This window comes from Podarcis tiliguerta (assembly GCF_965153285.1).
Source record: "Podarcis tiliguerta genome assembly, chromosome: 2".
NCBI lineage: Eukaryota > Metazoa > Chordata > Lepidosauria > Squamata > Lacertidae > Podarcis > Podarcis tiliguerta.
In genome coordinates this window covers 92,314,529-92,332,890 of record NC_139535.1, presented here as the reverse complement: position 1 = coordinate 92,332,890, position 18,362 = coordinate 92,314,529, and the positions used below count along the sequence as shown (strand labels likewise).

The following is an 18,362-nucleotide window of genomic DNA, read 5'->3' as shown; positions in this document are numbered from 1 at the left end:
AGCAGCAGATGCTTCTCCTTTCTGCCTGGCTCCTTCGCTCTCCTTCTCAGGGAAGAGGGAGAACGTGGCTCTTTCTGAGGCAGAGTTCAGCTGTCACATTTGTGCCTCTTCTCTCAGTTGCTCACACACACACACACACACACGGGGTGGGGTTGCTTTTTTGGGCCTGGACTGATGTCTCTGATCTGTGTGTCCAACTGTCATTTCCAGCCAGTGCAGATCATCTTTTAAAAAGGTGGCAGGAGCCCTGGAGATGGCCTAGTGGCGAAGGACTGGATGACTGGCCCTGCCAGGCATGTCGCCTCATGTGACTTGTGGGAGGCCCTCGGACAGGCCCTGATCTTACCCAAACCTTAAATTACAGTGCTAGGTATAAGTATTCTGCAGCAGTGGTGGGAGTGAGTGCACTGCTCACAAAATGTCATTGTTCGGGGGGGGGGGGTGAGCGATGGTGGTGCCCTTCATAACCCCAGTGGCCACTGACTGGAATTGATATATCCCGAACTGGGGACAGCAGACTTGGGCTTGGAGGATTTGAGGTTCACACACAGGCCTGTCTTGCGTAAGAGGTGGGGCAGGCCGGTTTCCTGAAAGAACCCACATTTAGAAGGAACTGGAACAAATTTAGAAATGTTGCAACAAGCCAGGCAATAACACAGCTAAAACTTCCTAAGCACCTGTCTTCAGAGAAGCTGCCCTCAAAATAAGCAGACAAGATTTGCTGTCATTTGTAGCCCAAATCACTTCGTCTGGTGCGCAGGCTGCCAAGGTGCTAGCCTTTCGTGTTCCAAATTGAGGTGATGTTTCTGCCCTTGGAAAAAGGAAAGAAATGTACATTCAATATACTGATGTAGGATATGTGTTGTCAGAATTGTTTGACTGATTGAGCAGGGCTGTCCCATGTCGTTTTGCTTCATGAGGTAAGAACGACAAAGTGGTGGCCCCCTCATTCCACACAGAAGGGCCAACAGGATCGGAAGCTGAATATTACATCAACAGTGACAATGGGGCAGTGTCCTCCACCTCACCTGAAGGTGGCAGGGTCACTTAGGCGGCACGAGGTCCTTTTTGCTGCTTTCTGCCCCTAGCATTTGCCACTTAAGGCAGCCACCTCACTCTGCCTAATGGTAGGGCCGGTCCTGTGTTTACATGTAAAACTGAACTGTGGAGGTCACTCCTTGTGCTGGAAATGCCACTTTGGCTCGCAAGTAAGCTATGAGACACTCCACTTCAAAGAGTCTTTGGTCCTTTGCTTATTCAGCTTTCGTTGTATGACACTGCAATGGAGGGAGTCTCCCAGTGCGATCTCCCCCGAATCCACTCCAATTCCTTTAACACTGGGAACTTCTCTGCAGTGTCGTTGCACCAGGAGAACGAATTAATATGTATGACCCAGTTATGGGTGACTGGCTGACTTAGAGGCTTCCCCAGCAGAGCTGTGAGCTCAAATCTGTGTCTTAGCAGCTGTGGCACGCTGGGGCAGTAGAGGCTTGCTTGATTTATTCCTCCTTTTGCGTGGCATACCCTGTCATGCAAATGGCACCCTGGGCTTCCTTTATCCAGTGTGCTGACGCTGGGACCTCTGGGGCCAGATGCCCTTTGATGTGCCTGTGCTGCTGAGTCCTGTATGTGGATTTGGCAAACAAATTAGCTTTGAACCTCGGGTGGCTTTTGAGCAGGGCGGCATGGATGCAGCATCTCCATTAATCACAGAGACCCAGGCTGAAGCTGTAGGTGATGCCCAGGAGGCAGGCGGTTCTCTCAAGCAGCAGGCACACATGTCCCTGCCACCAGCGGGCTTGTCCCTGATTTGCCTAGTACATGAATATTCCAGCTGTGTTGCTCACTTCTTGCTATGATCCCAAAAACGGTGTCTGGGGAAAGTGGAGCGGCGCTTAAACGATGTATGCATGCAGCTGCTTTCCCATCTAGCCTGTACTGTGAGCGATGGATTAGATTTACAGGGGTAATCTCCCTTTCAGGCAAGTGGCAGCCTGCCCAGTTCTGCTCACCATGGTTCTCAGCCCTGTGCGTCTCCAACCTGGGTAGCACTGCCCAGTCACATGGAGGGGTCCTCCTGCCTGTTCATCAGCAGAGGTGACTTAGGGACAGCAGCAATTCCAGGGACTGATGCTTTCTCCTTCCTCCCCTCAACCCCCAGGCTGAGCTGAAGGGTGGAGGCTCTGAGGCTGAGCTCTGCTGTGGTTGCCACTGACAGCTGGGTATATTTGAGCTCCTTGTTTTCACAGGTTATCATGTGTTTGCTGTAAAAATGGGATTATGGCTCAGGTTGTGATTATGGCTTCTCTACAATAACGTTAACAAGGACTGTTGAATACTTATTGTATGCACGCATCATTTTTTAATTTTTTGCTGCCATGTACCGGCGAGGGGCTGCTTCTAGCCAGACTGCGATTTGATTCAATCCTAATGTATTTTCCTTTACAGTGTGGAGGGAAATGTGTTCATGGGCATGGGGGGCTAGTTTGTAACCTGGTGCAGGTCAGAACATTCATTCTCTGAGACCTGAGCATGACTCACACCTAGAGGACAGTTGGTGAGCAGTGGAGAGGAGCTGGTCTTGGTACTCTTTCTAGGTTTGTGGAGGAGAAATGCCTTTCTTCCCTGTTGACTTTGGCGATTGCTTACATCTGAGAAATTTGTGTGTAGCCTGGGTGGAGAGAAGGGGGTTCCGTGCAGAGCATGCTGCCGTTTTGGAAACTCAAAACAAGCCTGCTGAGTCTCATCTTAGTGCACTTGTAGGACAGTCGCTTCTGAAATCAGCAGCTGGCTCTCCTCTGCTGGCCCGCTTGTTTACAGGGCAGCTAAATTTATCCATATTTGCATGGGAGTTGCCAGGTTGCTCCAGCCAAAAAGGAAGCGAGGCTACCCTTTGCAAATGTATGCAACTCGCGTAATGACAAGAATTTTCCCCCAGAAAGCTTTCGTGGGACATCTCTGAATCTACAGGGCTCTCACTGAACATTCTCATTGATCCTATCCATGAGCTATCAGGACACGCTGAATGGAAAATAGTTTGGCTGTGCTGGGAGCTGGAGCACACGAGGCCACTCTGATGGGCCCAATGCAGACAGCAGGCTCTGAAACAGTTAACAAATTCCTCTGCCCTCTCCTAACTTATGTCAACTTGACAACACAGAGAAAGAAAGAGGCAGCTGTGTGTGTACTCATGCAGTGAACACCACATCCTCTGTCGCACATCTTTCCTCCTAGTTGGGTGGTTGCTCCACTTCTTTGTTCCTCTTCTTGGGTGTCACGCAAGCTCAACTCATCCCTCCCTCCCAGTTTGCCCTTCCTTCAGTGTCGCTTGCCCACGACACACCTTATTTTGCCCTTGCTGTCCTTCTCTCCCATGGAGGTTTTTCATAACCCAGGGAAGGGCTAGGCAGCTGCAGGGTTCATCCAGCTGTGCACAGCACACACGCACACACACACACACACACGAAACCTTTAAAGCTCCACCTCACTGTCGTCTTTTATCACCTAGTTTCCTGCGCTTGGCCGTTTTGCTCCATCGGTGCAGACTTTTGCCCTCTAGGCTGCCTGCTTTGCCAGAATGTAAGCATGCAAGCCTTTTGCACCCTGCTTTTTGTGGTTTGCATTCAGTGGGCATTTCCTTGCCTGCTGGCTTGGTAATAAAATCTCCAGGCTTTAGACACACAAACAGGGCAGGAGATGGTATCGTGTTTCATCCATTTGCTGCAGGACCCTATATCCTTTCGGGACAGCTGTCCCCTGACACATAGCAGCTGCCCACCAAAAATGCAGGTTCAGGGATGCAAGTGTCCCATTCAGTGTGTGCTAGTAGTTTAATGTCGAAGTACCTCTGTAGGGCAATAAGACTGCAATGGGGGGTGGCTGTGCAGCCTTTACAAATGGCTCAGGGCTCCACCAGTAGTTTCTCAAATTCTCAGACGGTCGGTACGGATTTCCCTTGGAGCTGCGTAGGAAGACAGGCAGCTTGCGGTTGCCCAGTGCTTATAACCTTGTTGCCATAGGTATGTTGCCCTTGCCAACAAGGAGATAACATCTGCACACTTCCCTTTGCATTCTGGAGCCCGGTTTCCTTTGAAAGAGCCTCCTTTTTAAAGGCTCGTTAATATCGAGGGAGCTTGAAATGATACTTTAGAGCCAGCAGGTGGTGCTCAAGTCTCCCGACTGGACACTGCTATCCCACTGAATCCCAACACTGAGCACTTCCAGTAATCCCCTGTGGTTTTAACCTGTGGGGGGCAGGGGCGGTATTGTTTTCATGATGCCCTATGATTAATCGGAAGCAGCTCTGAAGATCAGCCTGTTTATTCTCTGGCTTTTATTAAGCAAAATGCTTTGAGAATGCATCTGCTCCGAGAACAGAGAGGTGAATTGGTCCTCTTGTGAGAGAGATGCCCAGCACACACCGTGGGATTTTGGGGAGGAGGCGCTCGCTTGTGATATGGCAGCTGGCAATCCTTGAATTCTGCTTGGCCCAAACAAGGATGGTATAAGTAGAACCAGGAGCACCAAACAAGGTGACATGGGTACTTGGGCCTCAGGGACCCCACTGCTGTGTGCTGTCTGCGGTGTACAGGTAAAAAGTTATCACATGGTTTGACTGCCTCTTGCATCTAATTCACTTGCATTCTTGTATTCTGATTGGCTGTGGGAGGGGGACAGGTGGCTGTTGCAGAATTTAAATGCTTTTGGCTGGCAGGAGGGGCATGCATCGTGTTAACAGGGAAACAGGTTTCTTAGGAGAGTGGATACGGAGCTGGGTTAAGTACCCACAGATCTTTTGGTCACATGACTGGAGGCATCTTTCCATTCACCTCTTGTCTTTAAGTTCTTGCTGGAGCTACCAGAACGCTTTCCAAAGGCGTTTGATGCTCAGAAAGGATAGGAACTTGATTTTTTGCTTTTAAATGAATAAATACAAAACTTGCGGTTGCCAGTGATTTGTGTTAAGATAATAATTAAAAAACAACAACACCCAGGCTGATCATGTGGTGCATTTGCACCCTCTGTCTGCGCAAGAGGCCTGCTGTGGTGGAGCAATCGTTTCTCTCTCTTTAGCAACGTTGTGGATACCCAGATCTGTATGAAAAGTGATTGCTCAGTGAAGTGATGGTGTTGTGGATACAAGCTGCTGTGGAACAAAGTTAGTTTGCTTGGTCAGCGCATTCACTGCGGAACTTGCTCTAGAAGTGAAACAGATGTGTCTGTCCTTTGCTCTCATGCTGTGGGGGGGGGCAGGGGTGCTGGTGGAATGTTGCTGAGGGTGCAGCTTCTCTCTTGGTTTGCATCACGGCAGAGGCCCTGAATGATCGAAACGGCATTGTGCTGCGTTCGACAAGCAGATGCTTGGCCAGACATAGACAAAGGGAAATACGCAGGTTCCAAATAACGGGCTCGTTTGGGGTGGCTTCAGGCTTCCCATCCCTTCCCAGGAGTCTCCTATTTCCTCCCATGTTTTGGCTTATTTCTGTGATTTCAGGACAGTGTTGCTAGCCTTGCGTATTCCTCACTCTTTTCGGAAGCTCCTGTTCTTCCTATCCACCCACTGAGTTGTACTGCTGAGGTATTGGGAAAGATGCAAATGTTTACGCAAGGCTAGGAAGCTTCTTCACTAAAACAGCATCAAAACAAAAGGACGGGAATCTGTCTTCATTGTTTTAAAGAACTTGTTTCCAGTTCTCGTTTTTGTGGAGAAAAAGTGAATTCCAAAGGCTGAATACCCACAATGTTCATTGGGTGGGGAGGCTGAGAGGAGAGTCTTCCTAGAGATATGGATTTTTACAGTTCTGCCTTTTCCTTCTTCAGGGGTCCTAGAGTGTCCCTGCCCCTGCTCTCCCCTTCTCCCCACCACACACATTGAACTGTACCCCAGAAACCTTTCCTTTCTCCCTTCTTCCATCACCCCAGCCTGCCAATGATGTTTTCCTCCAGGAATCCAGATTTTAGTAAATGAAGCAAATTGGAAAATAAAATGGAAGTTGATGTGAAATGCATTCTCATTGCAAAACAAGACTTATGCATTTGCTAAAATCTCTGCTGTTATGTGTGATCAGGGCACATTTGCCTCTATTCCCCCCCCCCCCCGTCTTCCCCCTAGCTTTGAGACCTGGGTAGACTTGACTTGTGCAAAGGTCCAGACAGGTCAGAAAAAAGAAATCCCATGTTTGCAATGTCTATGCATTCTAGCTTTTCACTGCCTAGCTTCTCTGTGTGTGTATATTTCCCCCAGGCAGGTGGGTCTGGGTGCCTGAGCTTCCTGTCCCAGCCTGGAGCAGATTGGCTGTGGCACTAATCGTACTGCATGAAGGATTACCGGCCACCAGGATTAAAGGATTTCTGTAAAAAGAGCTGAGGAGGAATGGGGGATGGGCTGCTGCAAGAGCTGGGAGGGCATACATGACTGGCTGATGGGGAAAGGAGTGAGGTTGGAAGGTCTTTGGCTGAGGAACCAAGGTACCGTATTTTTTGCTCTATAAGACTCACTTTTTCCCTCCTAAAAAGTAAGGGGAAATGTGTGTGCATCTTATGGAGCGAATGCAGGCTGCGCAACTATCACAGAAGCCAGAACAGCAAGAGGGATTGCTGTTTTCACTGTGCAGCGATCCCTCTTGCTGTTCTGGCTTCTGAGATTCAAAATATTTTTTTCTCTTGTTTTCCTCCTCCAAAAACTAGGTGCGTCTTGTGCGTCTTATAGAGCAAAAATACGGTACTTGTAGGCCACAGGGGAAATGCATGGCTGCTGCTCTCTAGAGATGGAGAAGTCCACCAGTGACCTAACCCAGGGCAGTCCAACCTCTTAGACCAAGTGGAACGCAGGAGTACTTCAACACAGAACCTGGGGGCCGCACACTGAATTAAATTTCCATATTGTTAATTAAAGCATTTGTAATATGGCCAATGCGATTTAATATACACAATTAATATATTTTAAGGGTGAGCACTCCTAAACATAATGAGACCAGCTCCCAAGTAAGTATGCATTGAATCAGGGCAGGTTGCTAGGCTGTGATCAGTAGGACAGGGTTTCGACTCCATGCAAGCTGACCTGGGATAAAGCCCTGCTCAGGTCAAAATGCAGTGCAAGCCTAATGCGTGCCTATTCACAAGTAAATGCTGTTAATTTCATTGAGACATACTCCCAGGTAAATGCAGACTGCACAGGGCTGCCGCCTTAAAAAATATACATGGATGTATTCAGCTGTCTTAATACCACTGCAGGGGAAATAACCTCTCTCACATTAATGTATTGTTATTGCTATAATTTTGTTGTTGTTGCTTATATCCTGGGCAAAGTTAGAGGGGAGGAGGGGGGTGGCTGGCCTGTATGGCCTTGCAGAGGCTGAGGGAGACACAAGAAGTGCCTTTGCTGTTTCTGCGTGTCCCTCACAGCAGCAATGACAAAGCCGGCTACTCGAGCCACACTAAGAAGCACTGAATATTTTCAAGGGCTGCATGTTGGAACACCTTGATCTACCCCTTGCATGAACTAAGGACAGCTTTTACGCTCCAAGCAGCAGGGATTGAGCTTCCCAGTGGGTGCTTCTCCCGTTTTTAATTATGCCCCCACCCCACCTCTGAAACTGGAACTGAGCTTAGGGAGCGGAGTGTGCATGAACAAGGTGGAAAAAGAGCGTTTGCAGTATCAGCAGGCCAGGGAGGGGTTGCACACCCGTCCCTCCCACCGCCTTTTCTCTCTCTTGCAAGCCCCTTATCCCCACCTCCACATTCAGGTTATCTCTCCGAAAGTGGCTTTGGGAATGTGTGTTTGCTGAGATTAACCCCAGTGTAGTTTTCTCATTTTAAATGTCGAGAATGATGCCCCACAAGCCTCCCAGTGGGCCCTTGAACTATACAGTATAGGCATGCTGTTGAGGGTTGTAGAATTATTGGGTTGTTCTTGTTTTTAGTTTTTATTATGTATTTCATGTTTTTATATTGTGATTCTATGTTGTGAAGCCCTGAGACCTGTGGGTATAGGACTGTATACAAATAAAATATTAGGTGGGTATGCGGACCTTTTCTGGCACTTCCTAAAAAAGCACATTCCTAGCAATCCTTTGGCTTTTCACCTGGTCTCAAACCAGTCTATGCTGTGTATCTGTCACCTTTTGGAAGCCTGTGTCCAGGACACAGGGAGTGGGTCACTTCACCTGTGGGACTCTCTTGGAGCAAATGCCTGGGCCTCGGTTCTCAAGCTGTAAAATGACAGGGACGAGGGTTGTAGGGAGGGGGACTGATGTGCACACACAAAAATATGGAACAGGTTTCAAATGCGAATTCTAGTTCTTGAGATGTGCTCTCATTTCCTCAAATGTCTCCTGTTGCCTTGGGAGGAGCGCTTGTGCAGAGTCCTGCTTGTTGAATGGGGTACCTTCTACAACACCTGGGAGTAGTGAGGTCCAGCATCTTATCAAATGTACTGGTCCCTGAGGGCGTGCTTTATGGGCTGGATGCCTAACTGAATGACAACATGGTTCCTATATCCTTGTAGGCAGCGGTCAAATCTCTGTTAAATGAATGAATGTCAGATCTACAAATCTTGAACTAACCTCCAATCCTTGATAGTTCATTTCATTTCATTTTTTAAACTTTATTTATCATGTTTATATTCCCCCAAGGTGGCATACGTAGTTCTACTCTCTGTTTTATCTTCTCAACAATCACGTGAGGTTAAGACAAACTGGCCCAAGATCACCCAGTGAGCGTCATGGTCTCATGGGGATTTGAACCCTAGTCTTCCATATCCTAGTCCAACACACCACTACATCACATGGTCTCATTGATTTTTTTAGTCAAGCTATTAAAACATGGGATGGCTTCCCAACTCAGCATGGCCTTGGGCAATGCTGATTATTTGGATCCATTTCAATTTGTCTTCAGACCTGGGTTTGGGACAGAACAGCCTCTGTTTCGCCAGTGGATGGCTTCCATTAGGGAATGGCTTGTGAGTGCGTCCCTGTTGGTTCTTTTGCAGCTCTTAGTGGCTTTCAACATCGATGACCATGGCATTCTTCTGCGCCATCTTGCTAAGTTGGGTCTGAGGAGGGGAGAGTATATGTTAGCACTGGTCCTTTCTGGAAGCTTTCCCACCTAGTTTACCCATTGTATGGCACAGGATGCTAAAAGTTCATATCCCCCAATGCGTCCTGACCCAAATAAGGCTGCTGTCCTGATTCTTTAATCAGCTGCATATCGAAGAGAAGCTCAGCATACGGAGCTGCTTCTTTCACTGCCAGGGGCATCGCTTGGCACTTAAAGAACCTGGGAAACAGATCATGATGCAGATTTGCATAAATGTACAGTGTGCCTCTGGGTAAATTAATATGGCAAGGCTGTTGCTAGCACTGCACTTAGCTGCACAGTAAGCAAAGTTTGCTTTTTTTAATTTAAAAAGGAGGCGGAGGAAAGGGGATCTGGGGCACAGCACAAAATTCAGTTCCCCAAGCGGTGCCCCTGGTCTCTGCTACCCTATAATGGACTTTACGGACCTTGGCATGCAGCTGTTCAAGGAACAGGAGCCTTATTTGGGGCAGAGAGGGCTCTTTCCCTGGAGGCATTGCTCTACTCATTTGGCTGGCTTGCAGTAAATGCTCCAGCGTAACAGCTTTGCTTGCTAGCTTCATTCTGCCGAAACCAGAAACATTAGCTGTTTGCCGTCCCCACGCTTCTCTTTTCACTTACCAGGACCATACAGTAACAGGATGGCTTTTCTGTCCTCCTGTTGGATAATAATTCCCATTGTCTTTCCACCTTACTTTGGATTCAGTTCTGGGGGCACAGCGCTTGCCCCAAAGTCTTGTCATTGCCTAGTTGTGCGCCAGTTCAGAGACTGAAGCAGCAATGGATCAATATCTGATGTATGAGGGTTTCATTAACTAGAGTGGCCTGCTCTTCTTTTTGTATGTAGAGCTTGTCTGAAAAGAGTTCTTCTTCTCTCTGCCTACTCATTTGGGGCAGAAGTCATTATGGGGCTCCTTTAGTTCCCCTTCTGAGTCTCAGGCACTGAATACAGTGTGAGAACTGGTAGCTCAGCCTTGTTAAAGAGCCTTTTGCAACGTTGATCCACTCTTCTTCTTCTTCTTCTTCTACTGGGCATTTACCCCTTGGCAAATCTCAGCAGCAGATAGCACCCTGCAGTGTTCGTTCATTTTAATAGGTTTGTATCCTGATTCTTCCTCCCCAAGGGCCTTAGTTTGCCTACCCATGGTTTGAAGCATACAACATTTTGTAAACTATTGGATGAGGGATGGGCTTTTCTGGAGTCGCTTATGCCAAGGGAAGTGCCAACCTTTCATGGGTATTCTCTTCTCTGATTCTGCCTCTTCTGTTGATTGATCTGGCTTATACCTCTCCTGGGCACCTCCCTCTTCTCTCTCTGCTGCTTGCTATCATGGAGAGATTTTTTTTTCTCAGAAACGACGGCTCATTTTTTCACAAACGGGGAGTTGCCTCTGTGTGTGTAAAAAAATAAAAATCACACATATTTTACTTTGGGTGCTGGTTGTCAGGGTCCTGAACCCTATTAGTTTGTGGGCCAATTATTTTGCTTTGCTTTACTGTGGGTAAGAAGCAATAGAACTGGAGCCACATGCTAAGGGAATTACTTGTTTTGTTTTGTTCCTGTGCTAATAGATCCTAAAGCTTATCAAACTATTATGAAATGGGATTTCCGTAAACTTTCACTTTCCAGCAGTCTAGCATTTAGCTGCCAGAAGGAACATTATGTTGAACTTTCGATAGATGAGAAAGCTAGAGTCGTGTGTTTCCAGAAGTACTGGGGAGAACTTCCAGAGGGATAGATGTAATACATAAAAAACCCAAGAGTCTTCTGGCGCCTTAAAGACTAATTGGAGGAGGGCCTTCTCCCCCTTTTTGATGCACCTTACAGGCAAACAAACTTTGTTCAGATATGTTTTTATGGGCTTCATCAGATGCTTGGAGTGTGATCCTTGGTTGTTGAGTATATTCACTTATGAGTTTAAAGACAGGAAACGTAAATTTGAAATTAAATGGTAATATAATGCAGTCTGTGATAATTCAGTTAGATATTAAATTTGCAGCAGCCGTAATTGATAATCTTAGTGTTGTTGATTAAATTAACACCTGTGGAGGGAGAGGAAATCATTGTTTCCATTTGTTGCCCCCCTCCCGGAAACCCATGTCCTCACTGTGGAAAGATGTGTGGATCCAGAATGGGCCTCCACAGTCACTTATGGACTCATTGTTAAGACTGTGTTCATGGAAGACCATCTTACTCAGCTACGAGTGATCGCCGAAGAAGATGATTTTTGTATGAGCAATTCCAGGTGATTAGGAGATCCAGAAAAAGAACAGTGAGGTTGAGTTTTAGTGGAAACGTATCAGATGAATATGGAAGCTTTTCTGTGTTCTCCTTTTTAAGACAGGGGACCCATGCTGTTAGCTGTCTAATGTAAGCTTCTTCTTGAAGCGTTTGGCAGACAGCGCTAGCACCTGTGCACTTTCTTGCTGCCACGTCCTCCGCAGCTGGGATGTGCACCTGTGCTTGTGGAGATAAGCTTGCCAGTTCCCGTTGTGCCTTGTTTCAGCTGCTGTTCAGCTTGGTGCTGCAGGGATTCTGGCCCCATTGAAGAAGCTCTTTACGAGCCTCTTGAGACATAAGGGAGCCAGTTGTGGAATCAGAAGAAAAAACACGAGGATGTAATGATTCCTGTTTGCTGGACTGTCTGTTTCATTCTCCATGAGTTCTCACAGAAGAAATTGCACACTTATCACCTAACTGGCCTTTTATGGATTCCCCATTAGTCAGGTTCGCCACACTCCTGCCAATCTTTCCTCTTAAACTCTGGCCATCTCAGGTTTCCCTGTGTCTTCCAGAAACAGAGTCATGTCTCTTGCCTGCTCCGCAGGTTCCAAGTAGGGCTCCCAGTTCTCGACAAGAGTGCTAATCTGATACTGCTTTGCACATCCTAGGAGAAGCAGCAATAGCACCACCTTTGCCAGTGAGACTTCTCTTGCCCTGTGCAGCTGATTAGATTGGATTAGAAGTTCAAGGTGGACTGGAATGTGTTTGAACTTGAGGCTTGCGCCAGACAAGTTTTCTCTGAGACTGTGCAATAAGAGATGCAAGGAAGAAGAGTTCAAACTGAGTTTATTTGCAGAAGCACAAAAAGGATGGACCTCTCTGCAGCTTTTTGTGTCTCACCATAACCACCAACGCAGGATAAAACACAATCTATTTTAAGACAAAAATAGTTTTGTGGAAAGCATAATGCTGTGTCAATTCTGTGACACATCAAACATGGTTTGTACTCCCTTGTGCAGACAGCAGACAAGGTTTGGATTTTATGCATTACTTTTAATACATCGCCATAACTTGTTCTGTAAACTTTTGGCTTCATACTGCATTAAAGAAACTGACTTTTAAAAAGCATGTAGAAGGGGCTGATGTGCTGCTTTGGGGACAGGTGTGTAAACCAGGCTTGTCATGATCCCCAGCAAATTAAAAGACAGCCAGTAGCCCTGTCGAAGGGAAATAGCTAGTCACTGCCTGTCTTGTCCAAGTTTGTGAGGCTGACCTTTCTGTTCTCATGGGGGCTAAAAACCTTTTAAGAGAACAGCTGAGAATTCACCAGCAGTTGCCAGGGCCTCACAGCAGCAACCAGTCTCAGCCTTTTTTGCTTTTGAAACCTTTGTAATTGGGATCCAACTGGCCAGTGCTTTCCTGCTCAGGTGGAACCAGCTTCGGAGAAAAGGGTCTTACACCTAGAGAAGTGGTCTTGAACTGCACCTACCAGCAAGATCCACATGGTGCTGCTCCCGATCCTCCTTTTTCTAGCGGGCCGGGAATCGCGCCGACTCCTTACTCTGCAACTCTTACCCTGCTGCTTCCTTGCACTTTCCATGCACATCTATGCACACATGCGTCTTTGGCACCTGCATGCGTTACATTTTCGTGCACCTTCCTTTTATGTGCTGGCCGTTGCATAGCAACCACTGGCTCACAAGATGCTTAGAGCTGTAATAATGCAGCCGGATAAAACCGACCTAAAAATACCCCTTGCCCAAACCTCTCCTGGGCAGCTGGGAGGAGTGGCCAGGGAGGAGCCAGGGGGGGGGCACCTTGGAAAAAGTTCCCAAACTGAATTGCCCTCTAAGTGGCTTTGTGCGTCTCTCGTCAGCTGTCCAGCGCAGCGGGAACCAGCTTCCAGTTTCCTGGCAGGCAGCTGAGATTGGCTGGACTCGGTGCGTGGGAGTCTCTGCTGCTCCTTCTGCTCCAGCCGGACTGGGGATCCCTCTCCTGCTGTGTCTCTTCCCTCCCCGCCCCCTTGCACTGTCTGGAAGAGGGGGGAAGTGGAGGCTGCTGCTTGGGAAGCCATTTGGTGCTGAGAAAGTGGGCACCCAGATGTTCCGGCCTCTGCACCCCACCTTGCGCTTGGTTCTGACCTGCTAGGCCTTTCTCACCTGCCCAAGGGCAGCACCCCCTGCCCAGTCTTGAGAGGGCGTTGCCTCAAGGGCATCATCATGGGCACTGTCAGTGAGCTCTGTGCCTCCAGTTTCCAAGCCTTCCTCTTCCCCTCCACCTTGGCAGCCACCAAGCCAGGTAGGTGCTTTCTATTTTGCCTCTCCTCTCTATGTCCAGGAGTGTCTTGTGCTGATGCTGGGAGAAATGAGGTGCCAGAAGTTGGGGTGTGTGCAGTATGTATATTGTCTGTGGTGGGGCCAGGATTAGTCATCCTCTCCTATGCCCTGTCCCTTGCAAGCGAAGCCAAAACAGGCATATTGCACTGGTGTCCCTCTAAGTGAAGGCTGCTGGTGAAAGGGGCAGGGGCCACAGCTTCAGTGCCTTTAGCTATGATGTTGCTTTCCTCTTGCTGAGATTTGGTGCACCGTCGTTCAGCCAAAGTGTAACCTTATCCGCTGGAGCTCAAAAAAACACACAGGTGACTGAATTGCTTTGGAATGAGGAGCTTGGAAGAATCCATCCTGCTGATTCCTTGGCTCAGGAACCAGTCTAACCTCTGTTGTACGGGTGGAAGGAAGAGGTGGCAATTGGTTCACAGCCTTGTATTTGGTTACAATAAGGCTGAACCCAGTTCTGTGTTTTGATCCCCGTGGCAATCTGTATTTGAATCTGAGTATGTGAGGAAACAAACTCCAGTCCATTTCACAGGCAACCTGCTCTGCTAGTCGTAGAATCATAGGATTGTGGAATTGGAAGGGACAATGAGGACCATCTAGTCCAGCCCCCTGAAATGTGATACCTCAAGGACTGGCTCTCTCTATGTGAACCTACCCAAACCCTGAGATCATCCTCTGAGGCCCTACAAGTGGTCCGGGGGGTCTCAACATGAGAACGGGCCTTTTCTGTAGTGGCTCCCCATTTGTGGAATGCTCTCCCTAGGGAGGTTTGCCTGGTGCCTTCATTATGTACCTGTAGACGCCAGGCAAAAATGTTCTTCTTTAACCAGGCCTTTGGCTGATGATACCCTTTTAAATGTGTTTGTGGGAAGAGGTGGAGGGAGGAGGGTTTTAGTTGTTGTCGTCTTCTTCTATTTATTATGTATTTTGTGTTTTTATCTTGTATTTTTATGTTGTAAACCATCCTGAGATCTACAGATGAAGGGTGGTATACAGATTTAATAAATAAGTAAAATAAAATAAATATTTTGCCCAACATGGGCCACAACCCTGAATTTAAGAGTCCCATGCCCTACTCATGGAGATGTTGTCCCGTTGTTTGTATATTTTCTGAAAGAGTCACTTGTGCTAACTTTATACATGTTGAGGTGTGTGTGTTTTCCACATATTCTTGTGAAGATTTCTTTTTTATTATCTGAAGTGAGTTTTCTAAAGTGCGTGAGAGCAGATCATTGTTTTGCTGATGCCTAGCAATGGGGTTGTGGCTGTGACCTCTTTTTGACCTCCCTAGAGGAAGAGCATATGCTATAGTTGTCATAGTTGTTGAAGTTGCATTTATATCCCGCCCTTCCTTAAGATGGTTTACGTGGTTCATTTCCCCCTCTCTATTTTATCCTTACAATAACCCTGTGAGGTAGGACAGACTGTAACTGACCCAAGGTCATCCAGCAAACTTCATAGCTGAGTTTGGATTTGAACCCTGGTCCCCAGCATCACCTGTAATGGGTCACAAACTCTGGACAGCCAGTTTGGTGTCTGCCTTGTGGAGTATGATGAATGGAAAGGACTGTGTTACACAAAGGCGGCTGCTGAGGCCTTAGGCCAATTCCATTCTCAACCCCATTTTCACATTAAAAAACACACACCCTATGAGCTGCCTTACTGGAGGAAGAACCTGACTAAGGCAGCTTACAGTAAAATCTATTCCGTACAGTAAAATAGCAAAACAAACTGAACAGAGCCAGCAGCAAAATCGGGTAACCCTGGGAGGGGGTTTGAGGGAGGGGTGTGTTTCTAGACCTGCCTACTGAATGCAACAGTCATGCAACTGTTAAACCAACTACAGTTTTCACCAGTATGGAAAACTGACAATGGGCAAAATTTCACCTGTGGAATGAATGCCTGCCTGTTGCACAGAGCCTCTACTAAAGAAAGATTAGCAAGCTTACTATGTATGGGCACTTGATGAGACGGGCTTGTTTTCTGTCTCTTCTTCCTTGCTGTGTGACAACAGGATGGGTGGAGGGTACTGATTTGTCTGCTGAGGGTTTGTGGTTTTAGGTTGGCGGGGAGGCTGGCAGGCCAGATAGAATGATCCAGGATTAAAGCCACTTCACAGTATGAGACTGTTGGTTCAGGTACAGAGAGAATATAGCAGCCTTAGCACTGAAGCCTGTAACATTGAGTTCTCCGGTTCATTGGCTCAGCCCCAGGTTCTGTTATTCCTTGCATTCTGGTATTGAAAGTTTTGCTGTAGAGTAGTTCTTGTGAGTTCAGTCTAGGGATCTGCAGCTGTAAAGGGCAACTAATAAAGTACATTGGTACCTCAGGTTAAGTACTTAATTCGTTCTGGAGGTCTGTTCTTAACCTGAAACTGTTCTTAACCTGAAGCACCACTTTAGCTAATGGGGCCTCCCACTGCTTCTGCACCGCCGGAGCACAATTTCTGTTCTCATCCTGAAGCAAAGTTCTTAACCCGAGGTACTATTTCTGGGTTAGCAGAGTCTGTAACCTGAAGCGTATGTAACCCGAGGTACCACTGTATCTGGTATCTTTCCAACAATTTTCAGAACCTGATTTTCCCTTTTTAAAAAGAGAACAAGTTTCTGCCCCCTAGTATTTATGAAAGGCAGTGTAAATATATGGATGGATTCTTTATAAAACCTAGCCAGGGAATATGGCTGTTTCAGACCTTTCCCATCACCCCAGTCCTTGTTATTTCTTGGGTCAACAAATCTAGTTTCGCTGTTTCCCTTGCTCAGTCTGACATAGGGTTGGTACACTGGTCAGTGGATTGCCTATTTATTTGACCCTTGTCATATATGTTTGAATATTCCATGAAGGCAAGAATATCACTGCTTAGGTGGCAGATTTGCATTTTATTTCATTATGGGTTTCACTTCTTGATGAGGACTGCTTGCCTGTGTAGTGGTCAAAGGCAAGCCTAGCAACATAGAAAACCTTTTCCTACCAACCCCCTGCTACAATTGCAGCTATCTCCAAACAGGAATGCAAGTTGTTTTCATTGGCAAAGTTTGTTATTTTAATTGCATTGTAAAACAGAACAAACAGCAATTGTAAGCTGACCTTGGAGTTTTAGGATAAAAAACGAAGAATAATTTTTCATTGACTTGTTCACATGTATAGAAACCATACTTTACATTAATTCATTAGCAGCCTAACTTTTTGGGGGTGGGAAGTTCAAAAACACAGAGTCAAAAATCCTTGGTAGTCTACTGCATGTCACTTAGACCTACCAGTAGATCCCAGTTTAGCTTCTGTCTAGTACTGCTCCAGATGTTGTCCACCTGCAACTTCCACCAGACCCAGGCAACATGGCACTGGTCAGGAATGATGGGAGTTGCAGTCCAGCATTGTCTGGACGGGCATCATGTTTATTCTGGCCTCAGAACTTGGGGTTTAGGTTAAAGATTTTGAGGCTTATTTTTAGCAAAACAAACCAAGGTGAAATCGCTTGGTCTAGAAGATACCATATGTGGGTGTGCAGAACAGGGTTTTGATTCCTGTTGCTTCACAGTGAATTTCCTAAAATACAAAATGTGGAAAGTGAAATCGCATACTAGATTAGTGACTAAAGCATGGTGGGTGAGCTTGTAAAGCCATGCAGAACTCTACAGGTGAGGAAGACAGCTAAATTGTGGAGGGCAGAAAGCTTGGAGTCTAGTTCCCTTTTTCTTCTTCTGCCTTATGAAGTATCCTGTGCGAAAAGGCACACACCTCCACTCCCACAAAAAGATAGATCCATTCTTCTTAGGCATTCTTTTGTAGGACCAAAGTATCAACAGCTGTGTGAATTTCTACCATGCAGCCTGGCAGTAGGATAGATATTGCAGAGCAATGGCTGGCAGCCTGCAAGCTCTTGCCAAACTGGGAGAGGAATTCTGCCATCGCCCAGTGGCTTACAAACAGGGCACAGCTGCAGTTTGTCATGAAGTATGTGAGGGGGAACCCAAGGGGCTGGTTGTGTTGTTCTCCCCACCTCTTCAGACTTGGGGAGAGCCGTTTCCCATATGGCTGCTAGCTCCATCCCCAACAGTCAAACAGAAGGGGATTCTGCCTTGGCAGGAGCTGGGAGGGGGAAACGGAAGCCAGATGGTGTCCATGGAAACGAGGCCTGTACTCTGCACAGCCAGGTGGCTCCAGGCAAAGCATGGCTGGGGCTGTTGTTATGCCTCAGCTGTGAGTGAAGAGGAGTGGGGTGATGGGCCCTGTGTGTGTCTGCCTCTTAAAAGTGAGGAATTGGTTGCACTTCTGCAAAAGTAATGGGCCTGGCAGACTTAGAAATGGAGTCCCTTTCCTGGCAGCACTGAAGTCTTATGGTATCTGATGCAGCAATGAGAGGCAACTGTCATTAGGAAAACAGGATGTGGTCGCAAAAGCAGCTGAGAGCAGGAACTTCTTGTGGTGCCTTGAACCCGTTTGTGCCTGGCAACTTGGAGGAGACGGGCAAAAGTTTGTTGACAGCTGGATCTTGTTAGACGCTATTTAAACTAGAGGAGCACTCCAAAGTTTCTTAATCTAGAAACAACTTTACAAAAGCCATTGTACCCTCTCTCCCTAGCTAGACGAGGTCTTTCAGCTCAAATGCCACATTCCCTCAGGGGTAGGCTGCATGCTGGTAGTAGGCAGGAACAGAGGTGGATGTGGGCATCTCCAGAGGCAAAGCTGGGTAGGGCTGTGGATGCGAATTTTCCCTTTGTATGGGA

General features: G+C 47.2%; 1 protein-coding gene across 3 annotated transcripts in view; it reads left to right on the top strand.

Moving 5' to 3' along the window:
* Positions 1–18,362, top strand: part of CYTH1 (cytohesin 1) — a gene marked incomplete at its 3' end in the record, with an annotated part of 57,182 nt that overhangs the window by 1,166 nt on the left and 37,654 nt on the right. Inside the window, exon 1 of one of the 3 annotated variants that reach the window (XM_083430295.1) lies at positions 13,271–13,597. The exons of 1 other annotated variant lie outside the window; for it this stretch is intronic. In XM_083430295.1, the coding sequence (XP_083286421.1) occupies positions 13,519–13,597 (79 nt within the window). In that variant the 5' untranslated portion in view covers positions 13,271–13,518. Of the gene's footprint in view, positions 1–13,270; positions 13,598–17,863; positions 17,888–18,362 lie in introns of those variants that run through there. One more of the 3 variants, XM_083430297.1, reaches the window with a different exon arrangement.